Source organism: Labeo rohita, chromosome 16 (assembly GCF_022985175.1).
Source record: "Labeo rohita strain BAU-BD-2019 chromosome 16, IGBB_LRoh.1.0, whole genome shotgun sequence".
Classification (NCBI taxonomy): domain Eukaryota; kingdom Metazoa; phylum Chordata; class Actinopteri; order Cypriniformes; family Cyprinidae; genus Labeo; species Labeo rohita.
Genome location: NC_066884.1, coordinates 37,626,984 through 37,652,208, shown reverse-complemented (window position 1 = coordinate 37,652,208; position 25,225 = coordinate 37,626,984). Strand labels below are relative to the sequence as shown.

Here is a 25,225-nt window from a genome sequence, read left to right as displayed (position 1 = left end):
GGTGTGGATTACTTGTGGATGATTGTGATGTTTTTATCAGCTGTTTGGACTCTCATTCTGACGGCACCCATTCACTGCAGAGGATCCATTGGTGAGCAAGTGATGGAATGACACATTTCTACAAATCTGATGAAGAAACAAACTCATCTACATCTTGGGTGGCCTGAGGGTCATTTATGGGTGAACTATTCCTTCAAGTTGCTATTTAGATTAACTGGAAAAGAGCAGCATCAACATTTTGTTAAAAAACTCTGGTTTTGAGTGACAGTGAGTAAATGCCAGAATTTGCATTTTTGGGTGCATTAGTCATTAACAACTTTAACAAGAGTTGAAATCTGACCAAAGAGTCCAATTCATGTGAAGTTTCCCTGTCCAATCAGTGTCCTCATGCTGTAGGGCATGTTTTCAGACTGAAATACATTACAGATGCTGCTAAATTCCTCAGTTTTGAAGTGTTGGATAGAGTTCCCTTTGTGGGGATTTAAAGAATTTAGGCCAAAATGCTGATATGGGACAATATATCAGAAATTGCCAGGAAATGAGCTCAAATCTCAGCTGGGACTGAAAACGGACAGCTGTCCATCACCTGTGCAAACCAAGCGCCGCAAATGACTCAACTGTGTTTACAGTGCATTTCACGAAAATGCTTACCCAGATTGTTTACTTTAATAACACATTAGATAAACTTGAGTTTCAAAGTAATTATGTTTGTTTGTAAGGGACATTTTCCCTGTCTCATTCTTTCTCTCCTTTTTTTCCTTCAGCCATTTTCTCCAGTTGTCCTCGAGGGAGGCCTATAATGTTCACGTTTATTCGTCTATAATTCTCAGCATTTATTCTCTTCAGGTGGAGTTTGTAAAGGCCCACTGTTTTACAGCTGCTCTGCCCTTCCCTCCTCTTCTCTTTTCTTTATCCAATTCTTCTCTCTGTTTGTGTCCTTTTTTCCTAGCTTGGACTAACCTTGTTTAACACACACACATCCGTGCAGAATTTACTGTGCATCAGCTTTAAACACACAGACGCAAACTCAGAGACCCATATCATAAACCACATATTAAAAACACATGTATGTTACATCATCATCACGCACATACTTGGACACAAAGACAGAAGTGTATAGCCCACATTCTTTCTGTGCTGCACAAATGAACCCCACATGCTCAACCCCTCTTTCTCATACACACAGAGCTAGTGTATAATCTAGAAAGTGGCATCTAGTCAAGCACCACTATTACTATTAATATTGCTCTTATTTCAGGTACCACTCAAGTTCTTTTTCGCCAAATTCTTAAGCTAAGAATTCAACTTTGTTGTGTAACTTGTCCTGCACCATCAGATTTTGGGTTTTTTGAGGGTAACCTTTGAGTAATTAGCCTGAACACCGGAGCAACCACAAAGCAAAGACCTGGCAGCCAAGACACCTGAACACTGGCTGTGAGTTTTGTGAATATCCTGCAGTGTGACATGCCATACATCCAAAGCTCTTTTAAACAGCATTTTAATCTAAATCTTGAAATTAGAAAAAGCTCCTGGATCTGTTATGCATCACTTTTCCTTTTACAAATGCACATGGAGTCGCACACAGGAACGTCTTTGTGTGCACATTTCATCTGTGTCTATTCAGGTGTTTTTAGTTTCTTGTTTTCTCAAGTACCTCTGCTGAAGAGTGTGTGTGCATGTTTCAGCATGCTGCTTTGTTAATTGTGTTTACACTGACCAACTGCTTTTGTTAGCTGGACACAGAGAAAAACAAAAGAATGAGGTATTCAGAGAGAAAGAGAAAAGATGTGTGTGGAAAAATGTGTGTGTGTGTAGTGAGTGAGTGACAGCTGTTGTGTTGTTACTGTTCACAACATGTGTGAGAAAATCCTGAGCTCTCACCACATTCATCCACCATGGATGAATCTGAGCCAGCCATACATTCATTCACGTGTGTGTGTGTGTGCTACACCCTGATTTCCCACTGAGCTTGTAAGCACTCAGCTTCTCCTGTAACAAGATCCGATCGAGCTGTTCATTTGTGTGTGTGTGTGTGTGTGTGTGTGTGTGTGTGTGTGTGTGTGCAGATGCGGTGTGACCCGTGTGTGCCCCTGTTTGACAGTGGCCCTATTAACGAGGAAGTGAATGTGGCCTAAGGAAAGGCAGTAGAGCATTAGCTCTCTGTCTCTCAGCTTGAGTTCTGGTAGATGCTCTGCTTCATTACAGGAACTCTTCTGAACTCTTTGACTGGTACATTTCAACTATATATCACCTCTGTGTTGTTCTTCTGGTCTTGTGCAAGTACAGTCCTACTTTGGCTCAGATCTCACAAATGCTTTTGGCTGTTGTCATTTTTGTATGCTTAGCTTTGTGTTTTTATATGTAATTCTTTAAAAGAATAGTTCACTCAAATCTTAACTTCAAGCCATTGCTTCCAGCTAAAATATGAGTCTGTAAGCCATAATAACTCTTCCTTTAGTGACAAATGGATCTGGTCTAAATCAGGAGAGAAATCTGCACAAATCAAGCACTGTTTACAAGCCAAAACAGTCCGAAACAGCTCTAAACAAATATGTGGCTGTTTTTTTGATGTGAGAGACAACAGGAGATGGACTTTTTCACGGGAGGAAGTGTTATTATGGATTATGGCCTCGTACTTTAGCTGGAAGCAATCCTTTAAATTCACTTGTAGTGTAGCTGCTAAAGAAAAACTAGCTGTGTTCTTAAAGCAGCTGCTACACTTAAAAGTATATTTTTGTCAATTAAAAACGGGACCAATTTAGTCCCAAGTTCTGAAATAGTAATGCACTTAGAATTATAGTATACTATACACTTGTATTAGTATGCATACTACACAAAGTATACTTAAAAATTATTTACATTTTACTTAAATTTACTTAATTAAACACTTATGTGCTTAATTTTTGTAAGGGCTTTCTTGAGCAGCATGAACATTTTGCTGAATATCTCCACCACTGTTATTTTAGTATAGTTGAGGCACTATTATGTTTTATATATGTTTTGTTTTCATTTTCATTTTAATTATATTTTAGTATTTGATAATTCCATGCAAATGTCAATAATACCCAACATGAAAAAATAAAGTTTTTAACAAAGGTTTTTACTATACTGATAGCACAGATGTCAACATTTGGTGGTTCAAATGCCCAAGTGAGGTCTCTAAAATTTTTAAAGCATTTTTTAACAGTACATATTCCTCATAAATAGACACATCAAAATTAAAATAACGTAACAATTATATGTTCTGTGAAAAGTCATCGCTTCTCTATTTGTTGGGTATTATTGTGTCTGGTTTGTGCATTTTAATTCGCAGAAATCCTATAAAGTATATAGCCTCTAAAAAACAGTGTCATTTTTTGTCACATCCACAATGCATGATTAATTATCTTTTTTAACATAGAAACTCATGCATAGACTGATATTTTTCTGTTTAGACTCTATCAACAAGGATTTTTTAAAATATAAACAGATGGTTTGGTATATCGGTAACACATACATGCTCTAAGCATTTATATGTCACATCCATAATGCTGGATTTGCCCTATTTTAGTTAATTTAGTTGTCCATATTTATTATCATTTTAAAATATGTATTTTTGAAATAGTGAAAGTGACAACGTATTGTCAAGTATGGTGACCCATACTCGAAATTAGTCCTCTGGATTTAACCCATCAAGAGTGCACACACACAGCAGTGAGAAGTAAACACACACACGCCCCACTGCAATTGGGGGTTCAGTGCCTTGCTCAAGGGCACTTCAGTCATGGTATTGAAGATGGAAAGAGTGCTGCTTATTCACAATCCCCACCTCCAATTCCTGCTGGTGCAGGAATTGAACCAGCAACCTTTGGGTTATAAGCCTGACTCTCTAACCATTAGGCCATGACTGAATAGTTTACAAATAAGAAATGTTGCTTTGGAAACTTGCTGAAACAAAACACATTTTTAAAACTGTTTTATATTATTTTGGTTAACATTTATTCTGATTGAAGTAACAGATGTTTTTTATGGTTTTAGTTTTAGTTTCACAATATTGTCTACTCTTTAAATCTTTGTTTTTCACAATCATTAATTCGGTTGTTTTTAAACCGTTCAGGAGACTTCAAACACTTCAAAACTCAGCCAGTGTTTATAAATATCCATCAGCATTGATGTAGCCTAACTAAATGTATGTATATATGTACATATCCTAACATCGTGACTTATGCTGTAAGCACCCAAACCACGATTAATTCAAGTAAATCAACGAACACAAGTATGAGCACTAAACCCCTAGAATAAACGGAGCAGGAGTTTTCCTGTGCAAACGCACTCAGACCTGTTGTAAATATTTAGGGCTGGTTTGTGGAGAGCCGCAGCGTGTTTGCTGTGCATTAATGGGTGCTGGTGTTTGGTCATTAATGGCCCCGTGTGCAGTGGTCTGTGAGGTGAAATGACACCTCGATGACCCCGAGACTCTTTCATTTCACTCCCATTAACGTCCGCAGCTGTCTCTGCCTGTCTTTAGTGTCCTGCACATCCCTCTGAGGGTGGTTCCTATCGTGTTCTAGACAGGAAGAGGAAAAAAGCAGGAGAAAATGAGCAGTGTTTCCTGATGTCATTGGCATCGTGAACGAACACGTGGAAGATCTTGAGACGAGCATCTGGTCTAAACTAGAGCTCTGCTCTAGCGCTCTCAAAGCTGATATAGGTCTGATTTATGGCGCCATATGTTTTTATCCTGATGTCCCGTTCTGTCTGGTCTGTGGTTTGGGGATTGTAAGGAATTTATCGATTCTGGTAACATTTCCACTAAACAATACTGGTTTCTTAACTCCTTAAAGCCTGTCATATTAAATAATATGGTTTGCCAATTTTTCATTCAAATCTTAAAATGTGTGTCGCCTTCTTCTGGACTCTTGTCTTGGTCTGACTCCGTAAACATTGGCCTCTGTCTGTCTCTCCCTCTGGAGATTTACGTGAGTGTTTCCAGGTTCACCATTATTTCCATGTGGTAACTAACGTATCTCTCTCAGTCACAGGTTGACCCAAAGCACACACACACATACACACACACACACATGTTATCATGCTTGTCAAAGTGAGATACTATAACCTAAGTCTCTCTCTTTCCCTACAGGCTTGTCCAGGTGCTCCAGTAAACTCCAGGGCTGAGCAGTGTGCAGCGTTCAACAATCAAGAGTTTATGGGACGCGTGTATGACTGGGAGCCTTTCACAGAAGGTTAGAAACGAAAATTGAAGGGGTGTAAAGGGAAAAAAAGAAGCAATAACAGAGGTGTGATGGAATATTACCGTGGTACTTACCTTTCTGCCATTGTGGAGCAGAATTTGGATTTTATTATCTAATAATTGAGTGTACTGGAAATCTGCTCACACAATATTTTCCATTTACGTCTTTTCACCTAGTATTTCATGCTCAGACTGTGTTGTTTTACATTTCAGTGCATTTGAGCTGTTCTAAAAGGTAGTTTGCTGCCTGTTTAGAACGTTTTAAGGCATCATGCACTACAGATTATTTTAAAAGTCCCTTCTGCTCAGCATGGCTGCTTTTATTTAATCAAAAATATAGTAAAATTGTGAAATATTTTTACTATTTAAAATAGCTGCTTTCTAAGTGAATATATGTTTAAATGTAATTTATTTCTTTGATCAAAGCTGAATTTTCAGCATCATTACTCCAGCCTTCATTATCACATGATCCTTCAGAAATCATTCTAATATGCTGATTTGCTGCTCAAGAAACATTTCCGATTATTAGCAATGTTGAATATTTTTGTGGATTTTTTTTTTTTCATCTAAAATGTATTAGGACATTTTAGATGTCTTTAATGTCACTTTTGATCAATCAAATCTGATCTTGATCTTGTTACATTTTAATGGTACTGTGGTCTTGTGGTGTGGATACAAAGAAAAATAAATAATCCAAGATGGCTTAGAAGTTGAGAAAAATGTTGACGATAAATATCAACTATTTAAATGTTCATTTCATATTACAAAAAAAATAAATAAATAACAATTTTAAATTTGTTGGATGGGTATTTCAACTGTTTAACAAGTTTTGCCACCTTCAAATTCATTCAGCAGATTTTCCTTCATAATCAGCGCGGAAAATGTGAAAAATGTGCACGGATTCCTTTTAGACTGGCATGGCCTTAAACAGTTAGTGATTCTAAGAAAGCTCAGAACTAGCAGATAAGCAAGAATAAAGGCGTTTTTGAGAGGCTGTAAATGACCTGAGCCATAAGAAGAGAAAGTGGATGTAGAATGAATGAAGAGAGGAGGAGGGTGACCGCAGGGGTCATGGGTATTACTGTACAAGCAAAGACTCTTTGTGAGAGGAAAGTATAGAGAAGGAGAAGTTAAAGAGAAACACCGAGTTAAAAACAGAGGAATGTGTGACGGGCCGTTATAAAAGTCACAGAGACCATACACACGTACCAGACCGCCACTATAAATCAACAATACAGAGAGAGGAGAGAAAGAAAAAGAGCGACTTATAGTGGGGAAATCGGATGAGGGAGGCGGAGTCAGAGAGGACAGAGGTTAGGGAGTCATAGCAACCGAATGAAAAATGCTGCTGTTCGGGATGGATGGATGGATGGGATGAAAGGGTCTGTGAATGAGAGGAGAAAGACCTGAATGGAGGAAGAAAGGCCTGAATAGTAAGTGAGAGGCTTGAAAAAGGGGGAAGTGAGGACAGACGTAACTGAAGTGACACCCAATCTACTGTTGGGGAGAGAGAGAGAGAGCCGTCTGACCCACAGCAGAGAGACTCAAGTGTGCAGGAACCCCTCTCTGACAGATGGCCATGCAGACCACCACAAATCATTAGGACAGGACCTTAATCTTCACTTTAGATCCTTGTTCTTGAGTTTGAAACCCTAATTCCTTAGTTTAGATTTTTGAATCTTGAGTGTAAAACATTGAATTTAGAATTTAGTACCTTGAATTTGGATTTAGAATTGCAAATATCGAGGTTAAACGCATGAATTTCCAATCTTGAGTGTAGAATCTTCAATCTTAAGGACCCTTAATCTTGAGTATGGAATCTTCAGTTAGAATCTTGTGTCTTGAGTTTGCAATCTTAAATCTTAAGTTTAGAATCTTGATTCTTGAGTTAGAACTCTGAATCCTTAGTGTAGAATGTTGGATCTTGAGTTTAAAATCTTGATTCTTACATTTAGAACCATGAATATTTAGTTTAGAATGATGATCTTGAGTTTAGAATCTTGATTTTTGAGTTTAGAACTTTGAATCTTGAGTGTAAAACCTTAAATTTAGAATTATGAAACCTGGTTTTACACACTGAAATCTTGAATTCATGATCTTGAGTTTAAAACATTGAATCTTGAAACGTGTAAAGGCTTAAATCTAGATACTAAGTACTAAAATAGATAATAAGAATAGAATGAGTTTAGAGCCTTAAATTTAGAACTTTGAATTTAAATTTAGAGTCTTGAATAGTGAGTTTAGACACTTGAATCATAAGTTTTAAACCTTCATCTTGAGTTTAGAATCTTCAGTTTTGAAGGCTGAATGTTGAATCTTGAATCTTGAATCGTGACTTCAAAATCTTGATTTGCGTTTAGAACCTTAAATCTTGAATTTAGAATCCTAAATTTAAAATTATGAATAATGAGTTTGAATACCTTGCAACCTGTATTTGTAATCTTGAGTTTCTAATTGTAAATCTTAAACTGAGGACCCTTAATCTTGAGTTTGGAATCTTCAGCTAGAATCTTGAGACTTGAGTTTACAATCTTTAAACTTAAGTGTAGAGACTTGAATCTATCCTAAATACTGAGTATATAATCTAGAAGCATGACAATTATACATTTTTATGTATAATTGTGAATACTAAGTTTACACACTTAAATCTTTTTGAGTTTAGAACCTTTTTTTTAGAACCGATTCTAACTGAAGAATCTAATCTCAAGGTTCAAGGGTCATTAAATCTCGAAACGTGTATAGAGCCTTAAATCTGAAATCCTAAATACTGATCACAGAATGTATTCTACAGAGGTTAGAGCCTAGAATTTACAACTTTGAATTTGAAATTAGAATCATGAATACTGACTTGAGACACTTGAGTGTTGAATTTATGATCTTGAGTTCAGAGTCTTGACTCTTGAGTGTAGAACCTCTGAGTCATTGGTCTCAACATCCTCAAATTCCTGGAGGGCCACAGCTCTGCACAGTTTTGCTCCAACCCTAATCAAACACCTGATCCAGCTAATCAAGGTCTTCAGTTTTACTAGAATATATTAAGCAGGCGTGAGTTGGAGTTGGTTGGAGCTAAACTCTGAGTGAATTTAGAATCGACAATACTTTAGACAATTGAATCTTACATTTACAATCATAAGTTTAAAGCCTTCATTTTGAGTTAAGAATCTTCAATTTTGAATGCTAAGTGTAGAATCTTGAATTGAGTATAGAATCTTGATTTCAAAATTTAAATTTTTGAGTTTAGAACATTGAATCTTAAATTTAATTTAAATCTTACATTCTTAAATTCTACAAACTCAAATTTTAAAATTATGAATACTGAGTTTGAATAGTTGAAACCTGAATGTACAATCTTGAGTTAATCTTAAACTGAGGACCCATAATCTCAAATTTAGAATCTTTAATTAAAATCTTGAGTCCTGAGTTTATAACCTTGAGACTGATTTTATAACCTTGAGAGTTTATAATCTTTAAACTTGAGTGTAGAGAATGAATCTGGAATCCTAAACTCTAAGTATGGAGTCTAGAATCATGAGATAAGAGTCTTGAATTTCAATTTATAATTGTAACTTTACACACTTTTTTTAGTTTAGAACCTTGAGTATAGGGCTTAGAATCTTAAATTTAGAATTACGAATCCTGCGTTTGAATACTTGGATGTAGGATTTACAGTCTTAAGAAGTTTAAAACCTAAAATGTTGAGGTTATAGTGCATGAAAGACCTTTAACCTTGGGTTTACATTCTTCAGTTAGAGCCCTGAGTCTTAACCCTGAGGTTAGATCTTTGAATCTTGTCTGAAGTTGAGTTGTAATGAGTTGTTGCAGCTGACATTTTGTTTGCATCTATAGAAGTGAATCTTTTATCACTATGCTTTTTCTCATAATGGTTCTGAGAGTATTTATGATCTCCTTCCTGTTTCCAGGCATATTCAGTAAATCATTTCTAGATGAGGAAAAGCTTCTGTGATATTAAAGGAATAGTTAAACAGAAGGAGAAAGGATTGTGTATTGATTGCATGTTATTACTCCAAACCATATAATGCACAGGGCGCCAGAAAGTTTCAACAACAAAGTGAAATGTTATACAGTAAAGTGCGGATATAAGGTCTGCCACATTTAGTTTTTGCGTATATGACTGTAGAATGTTTGCTTTGAACTGCAGATCAGTTCAGTGTAGTGTTTGTTTAAGTGTAATTAAACAGACTGATTTATTCATTCAGAAAATTTGTTTATTCACCAAAGTGATTTATTCATTTAGCAAATGCCTTTATACAAAGTGACTTATAATTGAGGAATGTCTGAGCGCAAGTGATTCATTCTGAGGAGATCGTGTAACATGAAGAGGGCCAATACACACTTTCCAAATGACTTGGAAAAGTACAAGCTAGAACAAAAATGTAGGTGTGACACGGTGAAACGGTGTTTTATGGTTTGAGGGTAAGCATGTCAATAGGTATGAGTCAAATGCCAAAAATCTTAAAGCCATAACATTTTTTTTTTTATCAGACAGAGTTCGTATTGAACAGGGTTCAGAATCAGACCCAGTTCAGTATCGGACAGAGCTAAGCAGCTGGGGTCAATATTGGCCAAAGTTGAGTAAGAGGCAGTGCTGATATCCTACAGGGTTCAGTATCAGGAAGAGTTCAGCGTCAGAATTCAGTTACACTGAAATGACAGAGACGTGGCGCTTATTCACCCCTCTGTTTATACTCGCTTCTAACTCTGCTTTTATGTAGAAATGAAATGAAAACAAAAGCCCTCAGGGGTATTCAGGCCATGAGCTGTTGTGAAAGAGGCTCGGTGTGACAAGGCGACACTGGGACTGTGTGTGTTTTGCTGGTGTAGGAGGTATTAGAATGTGCTCCGATTTATTAGAAGTAAAAGCGTTGTAGGTTCCAGCAGTTATGTGAGCTATTGTTGGACGGGGCACTGGGGGTTTGGCTGTATGGTGAGCATGCTTTTGTTTTGTTGTCCCTAGGAGATCATTTTTTGGCCGGCTCAACGCTAAAGATCATTATGTGATTGTGTGTGTGTGCAGTAATTGTTACTGGATGGCGCTGCTGTGCAGTTCTGTGTATGATTTGGCTTGTTCTCAGTGTGCTAGAGGGTTTTAAAGGACATTTTTAAGAAAAAGTTCAATGAAAAATGAAATTCAGTCTCATTTGCTCACCCTCATGTCGTTTCAAACTCGTATAATGTTTGAGGAACGGACCGAGATTTTGTTATTCACAGAAAATGGTGAACAGACCAAAAAGCCATTTATTGAAATCTTCGTTCTCCTTGGCACATTCAAAAGAGTTCTTGAGAGTAATAAACTATACAGGAACAAATAAACCTTTATAGTTGGATAGTTTCAATGAATCAGTTGTCTGAACCAATCTTTATGGGTCTTTTATGGCTTTTTTATTGTTCATATAGATACAATTCTGCTTAGAATGTAAATCAATGAGATCTTTATAACAGTATAACAGAATACTTTAATAAAATGATATAAATATCAGTCGTCACGGTATATCTTCAATCATATCTCTTAGTAAGATGAGATTTAAATGCTTAATTTGATAATCAAAACATATAATGCAAGAGAGAAATAAAGAAATAAATGCATTTAAACTCACCATAAGTGAGTAAGGGTTAATCTTGAAGTATTACTAACAATATCCCAGTTATTCTGATGTTTTCTTTATAAAAATCAGTAAAGATTTCACAGCAAAAAGACATGAGAAGCATTACCTGAAGGTGGACCTTCTTTCTTTTCTTTTCTTTTCTTTTCTTTTCTTTTCTTTTCTTTTCTTTTCTTTTCTTTTCTTTTCTTTCTTTCTTTTGTTGTGTTTTTTTATAACTGCACTGCCTTAATAGTTTGATGTTTTTTTACTTTTTAATAAAAAAATAAATCAGAAACAAAATTGCCGAATTACCGATCTGAAACAAAAGATTCACAAACACGCACTGAAGTCCTGATCTGAATCAAATGATTTGCGATCTGTTCCGAAGTTCTGATCCATCTGAATCAAATGATCGCAATCCGTGCTCCGAAGTCCCCTTCTGAATCTAATGATTCACTCCAAATTTCTGATATGAATCAAAAGTTTTGTGAATGATCATTTCAGATTGAGATTTCAGAGCGTAGATCACAAATCCACACCAAAGTTCCAATCTAAATCAAATGATTCATAATACGTGCTTCCAAGTTCCGATCTGAAAAATGATTTGCGAGCTATAATTTCAGATTGGGACCTCAGAGCACAGTTCGTAAATCCACTCCGAAGTTCTGATCTAAATCAAATGATTCGCGATCTGTGCTCCGAAGCCCTGATCTGAATAATGATTTGCGAACCATCATTTTTAGATGAGGACTTGGATCATTAAATTTGCAAAATGATTCGCGAAACTGCATCAAACGGGTTCCGATACATGCTTTGAAGGCCCGATCTGAATCAAACAATTTGCGATACGTGATCCGACAGTGAATCATTTTGTGACACAGTGGTTTAACTGATTCTGAGTATCGAAAAGCTCAGTTTCAACCATGCATGCTTTTTACTCATTTGAATCAGTTTGTCTGTTCCAAAAAAAAGTATGATGTTCACAAATTTATAAACCATATTTCCATTTCAAAGATAACATTCAGCACAAATCTACGAACATATTGAGGTGTGGTAACCGGTTTACTGCTAACTAATGAAACACTCCATTAAAATGACGAGCTGCAGCTCCAAATACATGTTAGATGGAAACATTGTGCATTATGATGGAGTTTGTAGATGAATTAACTATATTTTAAATAGTTCAAATAGTTTAATAGGAAATCATTTGAAAGCATTCAGTCATCTCATACCATTGAAGTCAATCTTACATTTATCAGTATATATTGTAATACATTTTTGAGAAATGATTGTTGTATCTGATTATATTAGTCTATACAGAGTGATAGTCAACGTGAAAATAGCAAATGGGAGACGCAGATGGACACAAAATAGCAGAACATCATGAAGCTGAACTGTGCATGTATGTTTTAAATACTTCAGCTACCTCGGATATATTTAAGTGTTTAATCGAAATGATTCATAGGGACATATTGGATATTGGTAGGGACAAGTCCTGAGCGTCCCTATGAAAGATGCCAGAAGCCATGTAGTTGATTGTGTGCAACAGCAAAGTTTTGATCATGTTGATCCTTTAGAGGCCTTAGAAGTTTATGCATTAAGTATGATACAGTAGCTTTATGGGGTTAATGGAAAAGTACGATCAGTACATTTCTTCATAATTTCCTTTTTCTTCCATAAAAGAAAGGAAGTCTTGTGGGTTTGGAGCAAAATAAAGGTGAAAATTTTGAGTGAACTGTCCCTATGGGCGCATGATGGAGAGATGGACGGAGATCCAAATGAACGAGGAGAAAGAAAGCATGCATGAACAGAGAAACTGAACTTCTCTCTTGCTCGTTTAGTTCTCACTAAACATTCCCTCCTCTCGTTTTCCTTGCGTTGGTCCAAATCCCTTGCTATTGTATCCGTCCGCTGCCAAAATCTCTCCACCCAGCTCAGAGATTATTAGAGCTGGATGTGTTGGATAAACGTGGATGACTGAGGAGCGAGAGCAGCGGGACGGCTGGGGACAAGGGGTGGGACAAGGACACAAAACTGTAAACAGAGCTTTAGGAGAGTTAGGAAGGATGGCCGTTTGACTGGCCAGAGCGAGTGAGAGAGTTTGAAGGAGGGATGGAGACACAGCTGTGTTTGTGAGAGAGAGACATGTGGGCTATGATCAGAATAACACTCTAACGTTCAGTTCTCCGTGACAACACTCACACGTGGAAAAGCTACACTTACTGCTTTTTAGTTTATACACTGTGCACATTATGCAGATGTACTGTATGCATATTTCCCCATAAAGCATGTGTAGTAGATGCTTTCCAGGAATACTGCACACTTTGGTGTCCCGTTACATTTTTTCTTCTTTTTTTTTTTTTTGCACAGATACCACAGACCGAATGAACTTAGCATGAGAAATGTTTGTTTTCAGCATATTAAATGTGCTTATTTTGCATACATTGTTCAAGCTCAGTACTGTTGCACAATTTACTATAAGAAAAATAAATGTCTCTAATGTTCGGGAAATTATGGAAGCCTGTTTATATATAAAAAAATTCTCGCAATTCTAAGTGTATATCTCTTCTAAGTGACTTTTTCTTGCAATTCTGACTTTTGTGAATTTCATAAACTCATAGTTTGGAGAAAGAAACAACTGATATGAACTCTAATTCTGATTTTCTTTCTTGTCATTTTAAGTTTTATATCTTATATGTTAGTTATATCTTGCAATTCTGCATTTATGTCTTGCACTTCTGAGAAAATTGTAAGAAAAAAAAATCCAAACTGTGAGATATAAACTCAGAATTGTGAGAGAAAAAGTCTGAATTCACAGTCAGTCATCGGTGACTTTTTTTAATCCTGTTTTATCCCAACAGTATCTGTAAAATAACATTTGGCTTCATTTTTTGAGCATTAAGCACCTTTGTACTAACCAAATGCTGAAAAAGAAAACATTTTATAAGTTTAAAACTTTGTTTTATACCATATTTGTGCATAGTGTAAGCATACTTGCAACCCACGATGCAGTGTGCTTGATTTACTGAAATCAACTGCTGAAAGCCAAAACATTTATTTTACACAAAGATTTAACTGAAAGTGTGAGTCAATTGCTGTTATTTTTAAGTGATCTTAAGTATATTTTATTTAAAGTATATTTTAGTTGATCATAAATGTTTGTCAGTACATTCAGCAGTAACACTTTATTCATATTTCAAAGCCAATAGAAGTAATTATGAAATTACATATAAAGTCCTACTAAAGTGGGTCAAAGCAATCTAAAGTACTCTTTTTAAAAAATGTGCCGAAGTGCACATTTTTCATGCTGCTTGGCATCACTACTGTTGGAAATGTTTGCAAGATGTCTCCTGCTTGAATGAGTGTTTTGTCAGTTTTCAGTAAGTAGTAAGCTAGTATTTCAGTGCTGGAGTGTGTCATCTGTCTAAGATCATAATACTGACTCTACGAGTCTTCTTCTGTAAAGAGCAAACAAGCATTAATACGCTACAAGAAGTCTGTGTAGGGTGAGATGTGTGTGTGTACATGCGCGTGTGTTTCTAATGAAATCTTCTTTTGATCAGTAAATCTGGGCTCGTCTTTGCATAACCTCTGCCCACTCTGTCGGCTTTTACATCCAGAATGTCTGAAAATGTGTCTGTTTTGGTTTTGCAGTGAGGTAGGCCAGGATTCACTGTGTAACACACCGCCAACTCTTGCTCAGTCAATTGCAACACATTTACTTTACTTAAGCAGGGAATAATTAAGAAACACCCTTGATAAAGCAACGTTTTAGACATACGCTACTAGTCAAAAATTTGGAATAATAAAGATTTTTAAAAAATAGAAGGAAAATAAAATGTATCGTGGTTTCCACAAAAATATTGGGCAGCACAACTGTTTTCAATCAGAAATGTTTCTTGAGCAGCAAATCAGCATATTAGAATGATTTCTGAAGGATCATGTGTCATTCATCTTTGATTACAGCAATCAATTACATTTTACAATATATTCACATAGAAAACAGCTATTTTCAATTGTTATAATATTTCACATTTACTGTTTTTGATCAAATAAACGCAGCCTTGGTGAGCAGAAGAGACTTCTTTGACTTGTTTTTACATATTTGACCAGTAGTAGAGTTTAGTTCAGTTCACGTTCATTTGTATAGCGCTTTTCACGATACACATCATTGCAGAGCAGCTTCACAGAAAACTGGGAAAATTTGGTAGTGCTGCATGTTGGTTCAGAGTTGGCGACTTGGCGTCATCTCTCAGGTTTTGGGTCATCTCAAATCTTCATAAGGTTGTATCCAGAGTGAAGCTTGTGTAATCTCTAGTTACCTTGTGATGCTCATCCCGTGGCAGAAAGAGAAAAGCAGATAGAGAATAATTAGCGTATCTGCTGTTCAAGACATTTGAAGCCAAGAATGATAATGTGCATTTGATCAGATATAACTGGAGTACAAGGCTATGAGATGCATTATGTGGATGCTTGGCTAAAGTGATGTGCCTTTAATCTAGATTTAAACTATGTAGGGCTTCATAAGTAAATTCAGTTTTATAGCTTACACAGAACTTAATAGGCAGCCAGTGTACAGACTGTAAAACTGGGGTAATATGATCATATCTTCTTGATCTGGTAAGGACTCTAGCAGCTGCATTTTGAACTATCTGTAGCTTGTTTATTGAAGATGCAGGACAAACACCTAGTAGTGCATTACAATAGTCCAGTCTAGAGGTCATGAATGCGTGAACTAGCTTTTCTGCATCAGAAACAGGTAACATCCCATAGCTTGGCAATGTTTCTAAGATGGAAGAATGGTGTTTTTGTGAAATATGATTTTAAAAAAATGAGTCGCTGTCTAATACAACACCCAAGTTTTTGACTGTAGAGGAAGTAACGGTACATCCTTCTAGATGCAAATTGTAATCTAAGAGATTCTGTGTTGTATTGAAAATAGCAGAGAGCCTAAGACAGATCCTTGCGGCACTCTGCACTTTACTGGCGTTAATTGATATGATTCCCTTTTAAATAAACAAAACGATAACAGTCGAACAGGATCTAAACCATCTTAAAGCCTGTCCCTGATCACAGTTTTGTAATGGATCTATGAGTATGTCATGATCTACAGTGTTGAACGCAGCACTACAATCAAGCAAAACTAATAATGAGTGAATGTTTGGAGCATCGGAGTCATTTTAGTATAATTCTTTTACTATTTCTCATGACCCCAGTTCTGCGTCTTGTTTGGTATGGACTTTTATGTTGCAGCGTATCCCCTCTTCTCATAGTTGTTTTGTTTATGTTTCTCCTTGTTGTCATATTAGTTACTATGGTTCCCATCATTAGACTCACATGCAATTAATTACCTTTAATTCCTTTAAGTATTTAAGCTCTTATATTTCAGTAGTGTTTGGTTAGTCATTGATGGTGTTTACATATTTAGTCGGGACTGCTTGTACGTTCTTGTTTTCTCTTTGTGCTTTTGGATTGTTGCTGTTATCCTTGTGGATTTTCTGTTTTCTCTTTTACTATTTTATTATTATCTGTTCAATTAGCCTTTGGATTTGCCCTTGCCTCATCCTTGCACACCTGTTAGATTATTGGGTTACACTTTATTTTGATAGTCCACTTTAGACATTCTACTAACTATAAGTAACTTTGCAACTACATGTCAACTAATTCTCATTAATTTGCAACTACATGTCTACTAACTCTCAGAGCAGACTGATAGGTTAGGTTCAGGGTTAGTAGAATAAGTTGACATATACGTGCAAAGTTTAGAAGAGCGTTAGAAGATATTAAGCAGACAGTCTACTAATACTCTAATGACTAGATGACATGCAGCTGCAGAGTTACTTACTGTTAGTAGAATGTCTAAAGTGGACTATGAAAATAAAGTGTTACTGATTAAGTTTTTATTAATATTTTAGTTAATAATATTAGTTTTTTGTTGTAATTTTGTTTTTTGTTTAGTAATTTTGTCATAATTTGTCATAATAACATTAAGGTTAAACTAAATGAACAATAGCAATTTTTATATTTAATTTTATTTCAGTTTAATTTTATTTTATGGTTGTAGTCAACTTTAATAACTTTGCTGAGCACTGCACATATAATTTGTGTTTGACAACCACACTGTAAAAATGACTGTGAATTTAACTGTAAAAAACTGTAAAAATGCTACACCGTAGAAAATAAGTGTAATTGTAACTCTAAAATTTTGTAAAAACGCTACAGAAAAAAACTGTTAATAGGTTAACGGTTCAAATTTTCTTGTTTGTAAATTACAGTTTTTGGTCGTAAATCTGTAAATCTGGTCGTTTTTCTGTATTTTTTACAAAATTATTCTTCCAACCACAGTTGCCAAACTTATTTTGTAAAAACTACAGAATATTTTTTACAGTGTACAGTGTTAAATTGCTAATGGTAAATTCCCCTGCTATATATGGTGAAAAACTGTATTGGACATCGCATGTAATTTTACGGTAGTATACTGTTTTTGGAAGTAAAAAAGAACATAAAATCGATAGTGTTTAACGGTGAATTGACATTCCCAGAATTCCCTGCATTACATTTTTTAAAATTTCGTGTTTGTTTTGTTTTTTTTTTTGTTTTGCATTATTTCAGTTTCATGTTTGTTATCATGATGGTGTTTAGTGTTTGTGTGAATGACACTGTGCTATATAAGTTAATGTTTAAAAGCTGCTTGTGATGGGCTTTAGTTAATCACCACCTGCTTTTGGTAGTTATCAGTATATTACAAAGGTACAAAACAGATTTCAGTACTTTATACATTAACATATCAGTTAATGAAATTACAGTATTTACATGTAAATTTAAGTTAAAACCATGAAACTTAAAACGCTGCTACTGTGTTTTTTACTGTCAAATTCTGGCTACCGCTGGCACAGCTGCCATTTTTTACCGTAAATTTTATGGATTTTTTTTTTTTTATAGTGCACATTTTTAAAATTACATTTATTTCTGAACAGAGTTGTTTTGTGAAATGTTTTTTGACGTGAGTCTGAAGTGTGCGAATAGTTTTCAGGGTCGCCGGGTCTCGCACACGCTCTTCTTCTGACATTCCAGCTCTTTCTTTTGGTCTTTCTGTATATCCCTCTTTCCCTGAACGGATTCCTCTCTTATCCTGTGCTGTTCTTTCGTTCTTTCTCTCGTCATCCCTCGGTCTTCCTGTGTCGTGCACAGCTTGTCTCTCTGAGTTTGTTTAGAGACAGAGATAGTGGGGAAGTATATTTAGTCTGAATAGACTCACTGTCTGCGCACCGGAGAGAGAGCGAGAGAAAGAGCAAGAAAAAGATAGGAGATATGAAGAGAATTCTTACATATTCTTGCTTTTGCCCTTCTTTAAAATAGACATTTTTATATTATTTTTATAACTTTTATTGACTTATCTTTTCTCATGCATTCCTCTCTCTGGCTCTGTGACCGTCTCTCTCTCTCTTTCTCTCTGTCTGCCATTGTCTCCATCATAATCTCTCAAAGATAACTGTAACGGAATGGGAAAAGACAGGCTTGGAATCTCTCACTCTTTTGTCAGTGTCAGCTGATTTTGATAGACGGACAGACAGTGAGAGAGACAATTTCACATAACCTGACCTTTGACTGTCTGCTACACATTACAGCACTTTCTGGAAGAACTGCCCTCTTAGACAGGAAGAGAATTGGTCTGACTAGCATGTGAAGTGACCAACCACAGTTTGTTTTGTGTGTGTCGAGGTGGGGTTATTTAAATTGGTTCATGGCGCATTAAAGACCAGCATAAAAATGTTTTAAATAATGTCAGAGCAGACTTTATGAGTGCTTATTGAACTGTTTATTATCCTTTTATTTTAGCATTATTCATGTGCTATTATAATATTATTATTTTGTATTAGCATTTTTATATATTTTATTCTTCATTTAAATTTTTTTTCTTCATTTAATTTGTCAGTTACAGTTTTATTCTTTTTTGAATTATTAATATTTTATTAGCAGTATTACAGTATTTATTTGTATTTTGTAATCATTTATTTCTATATTTTTAGTATTCATTTTTTTTTTTGGTAACTTGGTTACATGCTTTTGCTTGGCTTTGCGTGCATATTTAATTTTCTAGTTCTACTTTTTGTATTACTTATATTTTATTTTTGTATTATTTATGTGGTATAGTAATAAATATTTATATGTTGTATACGTATGCATGTTTTTTTTTCATTTTTTAGTTTTTCTTTTAGTTTAGTTTTAAGTTTTAGTAATTTGGGTTAAAAGCCTTTATTACTTTTATTATTATTATTATTATTATTTCTGATTAGCTGTATGTTTTATTTTAGTTTTACTGCAGCTTATACCGTATATGTAATTTTTTCAATTATCAAAATTTCTGGCCTTTAAAAAATAAGAAGTACTTTCTCTCAAAGGAAGCCAGAAAATGCCTCAGAAAACTATGCGAAATATACAGCTCATTTACAGATTTGATGTAACTAACTAAACTTTGTCCAACGAGAGTTCTTCATTAAATCAGCCCAGGCAGACTGATTTAAACCTTGTGCTCTCTTACTGCCAGATGTCAGCCAATCAGATTAGAGCTTGCCAAATCATGAAAGTGCTCTCTGTGTGCTTCAGATGAGCGGACTGCAGGCCAGCTGAGACTGAAAATAGAAAAAGAGACTGGAGGGCAAAAGCTCAGATGGACAGATAAGCAGATGTTCTAAATATGTAACTAGATTTACACATTTCCGAGAGAAACTATGAGTTGTTTTTGCATCCAGAATGTGCTGGTGCATTCTGGGTAATGGTTAGCTGGTTACTTACTGGCCCGAGATAAAAGATCCAAAGTCACATTGTTTCCACAGTCACAAAGAGCCAGGAGATATCAAGGACTTTGAGAATTGTGATTTCCAGGCAAACAGATAAAGTCCTAAATGGCTAGTATCAAGTGTGTGTTGTATCCGTGTTAGTAAACACCATCAATAATGAGTGTTTCCTGTGTGTGTGACAGAGATTTTGATCATGACATTGATTGGCTGTAGTTAATAGCTCAGGACTGTGTTGTGTTTGTGAGAGAGAGACCAGAGCAGCTCGCATCCGTACCCGAGGGATTTTATGAGGTTCACAAAAAGGACAGATACGACGGAAAAAAACAAGCCGTTTTCAGAAAGAGCTTCATTCATGAGGGCAGGAGGATCTGTTCTGATCATGTGTTTATGAAAGTGGCCATATTGCACTCTTTTATGGAACTGTGTATTTCCTCCTGTTTATATCCGTCCATCAGTGTTATTTTAGTATCATTTATATGCTCTTTTAATTTATTTAGATGTTTTCATTTTAAATTTTAGTTTTAGTTATTTGTTTATATATTATATATATATTTCAGTTTAGCTTTTTATTTTTTTTATTTTAGTCAGTTGTCAGCCTATATGCAAATATAATGCATATATATAAAATGTCCATATATTACATATAGTGTCATATAGAACATATATGAAACCTTTAAATTAAATAGTTTATTACACCTTTTTTTAGTAAATTGCAATAATTTTTTTCATCCATATATTTCTGAAAGCATAGAAACTTGACTGATTTTAAATTCCAAGAAAAAGGACCCCATTCTTGATCATGTTACAGAAGCCACCTGTGAAGCCAATGACGTGCACTTGGTAAATTTTTCTCTCAGAACTGTTAAAAAATAAAATCATCTTAAAATAGCATAATTTTCAGCAGTTTTGCACAGATAGCAGCAAAGTTTGTCTTGAAATTGTCCAACAAGTCATGGGGAAAAAATGATTATTATAATGATAATGATAAAAAAAGTGTCTAACAAAAAAAAATGCTATTTGTATATTATTAAGAGTTTTTTTTTCTTAATTTTTGCTATGTCACACCATGGGACAAATTTATGGTACAGTTCAGTAAAATGTTTAAAAACAATGGAAAAATTGATGAAGTTAGGCGCCCTTTATATTTTCTCAGTATCAGACTTCACACACTACATAAATACATTTTTCTTCGAAAATGGTCTTTTACAGAAAAACCCCAGCCAAACTGTTAAGTACTGAAACGGTATGATACCGCATGCGATACATGATATGCTAACATGAGCAATCTCATTTTAATGAGCTTGCGGCTGTGACTTCAATATTGTGCCAGTTTCTGAATGATTCTTTTTTGAGCTTATTTTCAGTAAATGGTTCGGGTGGGCTAGTTATAAATGCCATCTTCTTACACAAATGCACCTCATAAAGAAAGTGCAGTAGATTATATGAAGTACACAGGAAAACTGCAGCAGTATGATGAATGTAATGTGAAATGGCGTTGAATGATGTTCTGGTATGTTTTTTTTCTCTGGCAGTGGGTCTGGAGCAGCAGTGTGAGCTGACCTGTCGGCCGGTCGGGTACCGTTTCTATGTGCGGCAGGCGGAGAGGGTACGAGATGGAACGCCGTGCGCAAATAACACACCCAATGATGTGTGTGTGGGAGGACGCTGTCTGGTGAGAAAACGTGCACGAATATGATCAAAACATCATCACCGGAAAGACTAAATCTTCTCAGTTATAGTGCTGAAACTGAGGACAGCATTACAGAATCTGGCAGCTTCATGTTTCACTGTAATGGTGATAAAGTGATTTTTTTCCTCCATGTGTGTGTCAGAGCGAGGGCTGTGATGGCGTGTTGGGCTCAGGGTTGGTTCGGGATCGCTGTGGCGTGTGCGGCGGTGGCGACGGCACCTGCGAGAGGGTCACGGGAAGTTTCATGAACACGAGTGTTCCGCTGGGTTACCACAAAATCCTGGATATCCCGCCCGGAGCCACAGCCATCAACATCACGGAGAGACGGGCCAGTCCTAACTATCTGGGTATGAACTATCTGTGTCCAGTTTGGACCAAATATCTCCTCTAATACCTCTAAATTAACTCTATATTTTCTGCAGGTTTGTCCTTGAGGAGAAATTAAACTAAATTAAATACTAAATAATAATGAAAATGTAAAACTGCCTAAAGCTTTGTGTGAGGCTCAGAAAGTGTCATTGGCTCTGTATGGAATGGAAAATTTCCACTATGATAGAAACACAGACATGGTGCATGTGTGGTCATTTTTGTTGTGTTTGCCCTTTCTTATAGTGACCAAATGCAGTGTTGAGGAAAGTTACTTTTAAAAGTAATGCATTACAATATTGAGTTACTCCCTAAAAAAGTAATTAATTACGTTACTTAGTTATTTTTTATGGAAAGTAATGCGTTACTTTACTTTTGCGTTACTTTTAAAGTCTGGGCAGGGCTTGCTTGTTTGTTTTTAATATAAAAAGTTATATTTTTGGCAAATGTAAAAGCCTTTTCGCACCAAAAGCCTCAGGCTTTGAGAAAAGTACATTCACGTCTGTACAGTACACCGCAGAAGAAAAAAATGTCAACTCTTCAGCAATAAAAAAAGGAAAACGAATGTTAGATTATCTTGAGTAATTTTTGCTTATTAGTATGGTTAAATTGTAATTGGCTTAAAAGCCCTAGTCTTCATTCACCTTCTTAAGTAAATGAGCAGCATGAACATTCTGCTAATCTCTTCATTTTTTGTTTGACAAAAGCGTTGAGTAAACAATGACAGAATTTCGTCCCGACTCAAATCATTATATTCATGAGCGTGTGCATGTGACTGTGAATGCATGCGTGTTTTTACCTGCTAATGTGACTTTAGTGTGGTCATTGTTCTTCAGCTTAAACTCATCTCAGAGTTCAGACCTCCAGCCAGTCGTTCAGCTCACAAACAAGAGCGATCGCTGGCAGAGAGGTCTTTTTTAAATTCTTTACAGCTGCTGTTGATCACTTCAGATGATCTAGAGCGTGCGCGTCTAACTTCAGATGATAATGTCCCATTGTTTGAGCGTACGGGGCAGCGATGAGTCACTGTCCTGAGAGGGATGCTGATATTACATTCATCTTGATATTAGCCCAAACACGACTCAGGAATGCGCATACTCACGGCTGATGATGCGTGGGGTTTGGAGGATCTCACTGGGCTGGATTAGCTAATGCAGGCATGTTTTCATAAGTGAATATGACCCTGAGTCAGACTCACGGACATGTCTGTGTTTGTTTCTCCGTACGCCCAGGTCCGTTTCTCTGTGTGTTCCTCGTACGATGTGATTGTGCCCCGGAGGCAGACTGCTGTAGTAGACAAAACACTTAGCGGGTTACATGACAAATCAGCTCTTTTTCTCTCTCTGACATCCTTTTTTTTTGGCTTTGGCTTTGGCTTTGCTCTCTCCTGTTTCTCTCTGTGATTCTGTCTGACCCAGTTTTATTGCTCAGAGGTGTTAACTATCACTGCTATTATTGTTTATATTTCCTCTAGCACTGAGTATTATGGTTCAGTATGTGTCTCTGTCATCCTGCAGTGTTTGTGCAAACAGCACCTGCCCTCAGCAGTGCTGTGGAAACCACCCACAATTCACCACCATCATCGCAGACATTTTTGCAAAGGGCATTTATAAGATCATTTGCACAAGCAAAACTTAGAAAAATGTAAATAAATGAATAAAAAATAAATAGTATCAAATAAGTATCAATATTTGTGTAGTTTAGGTATCACTAGTTCAGTGATACTAGTTTTAACTAACAGTATTTGTCTAGTGTAGGTGACAGTAGTTTGGGTAGTTATACTAGTATTGGTCTAGTTCATTGATACTAGTTTAAGTATCATTATTTGACTATTGTAGATATCAGTAGTTTGGTTAGTCATACTAGTTTAAATATCAGAATTGGTCTAGTTTAAGTATCATTATCTGACTACCCTGTTGAAAAAAACAGCATATGCTGGTTAGGTATGTTTTGAAGCATGGCAGCTGGTTTTAGCCGGTTTAAACTGGTCCTTAGTTGGTCATAATCTGGTTTAAGATGGTCCTGAGCTAGTTATAAACTGGTCCTAAGCAGAAGCTACACTGCAAAAAAATGTTTTTCTTACTTAGATTTTGTTGTCTTGTTTTCAGCCAAAATATCTAAAAATTCTTAAATCAAGAAGGATTTTCTAGATTTATTGTTATTGTTTTCAGAAAAAATAAGTCAAAATAAAGTGAGTTTTTGTGATATTTTGGCTGGAAATGACAAAAAAATCTAAGTAAGAAAAACATTTTTGCAGTGTATTTGCTCAGGACCAGCACACGACCATCTTAAACCAGCTAATAACTATCTTATAACCAGCTCAGGACCAGCTTAAACCAGGTACCATTCTTCATGCATTCCTAAGCAGCATTTGCCATTTCTTTTTTTTCTCCAGCAAAGTAGTTTAGACGTCAGTAGTTTGGGTAGTCTTACTAGTAAAAGTATCACTTGTTTATTGATACTAGTTTAAGTATTATTGACTAGTTTATGTGTTAGTAATTTTGTCATATTATTTAAAATATATATCAATATTGGTCTAGTTTAAGTGTCAGTGGAATGGGTAGTCATACTATTTTAAGTATCATTATTGGTCTAGTTTACATGTCAGTGATTTGGGTAGTCATACATAAGTATTGGTTTAGTGTAGCTTGTTTATTGAGAAGTATTTGACTAGTTTATGGGTCAGTAGTTTGGTTAGTAATTCTAATTTAAGTATCAGTTCAGGTGCCACTAGTTTGAGTAGTCATATTAGTATAACTATTAGTATTTGTCTAGTTTAGGTGTCAGTAGTTTGGCTAGTCACACTTACTCTAGTGTTTGTCTAGTTTAAGTATCAGTATTTCTCTTGTTTCTGACTCAGTAGTTTGGGTAGTCATACTAGTTTAAGTGGTCAGTCGTTGTATAATTTGGTTATCACTAGTTTAATTTTAAGTATGAGTATTTGACATTATTTTGACTAGTTCAGGTGTCAGTAGTTTTATTAAGGTGTACTACTTTTGTTATGTCTTTGTATAGTTTTTTAATTATCAGTATTTAAGTAATGATACTAGTTTAAGTATCAGTATTGGTCTAGTTTGGATAGTCATACTAGTTAAAGTATCAGTATTGGTATAATTTAAGTATCACTTTTTATTGATACTAGTTTAAGTGTCAGTATTGGTCTAGTTTATGATGTTCTCATTGATACTAGTTTAAGTATTAGCACTGGTCTAGTTTAGGTGTCAGTGATTTGGGTAGTCATTCTAATTTAAGTTTAAGTATTAGCCTAGTTTAGGTATCACTAGTTTAATGATACTAGGTTAGTGTCACTTGTTTAATGATATCAGATATATTAGATATCAGTATTTGTTTAGTCTATCATTCAATTATTTTAAGTAGTGATATTTATTATGAGGCATACTAGCGTACTAGTTGAATGATACAAGTTTGGTCTAATTTAGGTATCAATACCTTCTGCTTAATCTCAGTTCCCTGATTTCTGTGCTACATCCTTTCCTTTTCTTTCCTCTTTCTTTGACATTTTTGTTATGAACTC

General features: G+C 35.6%; 1 protein-coding gene across 2 annotated transcripts in view; it reads left to right on the top strand.

Annotated features, from left to right (window-relative positions):
- Positions 1–25,225, top strand: part of adamtsl4 (ADAMTS-like 4) — a 53,909-nt gene that overhangs the window by 17,671 nt on the left and 11,013 nt on the right. For both annotated transcript variants that reach the window (XM_051130629.1, XM_051130628.1), the window contains exons 5-7: positions 5,120–5,222; positions 21,167–21,306; positions 21,467–21,671. In XM_051130629.1, coding sequence (XP_050986586.1) covers positions 5,120–5,222; positions 21,167–21,306; positions 21,467–21,671 — 448 coding nt within the window. The remainder of the gene's footprint in view (positions 1–5,119; positions 5,223–21,166; positions 21,307–21,466; positions 21,672–25,225) is intronic.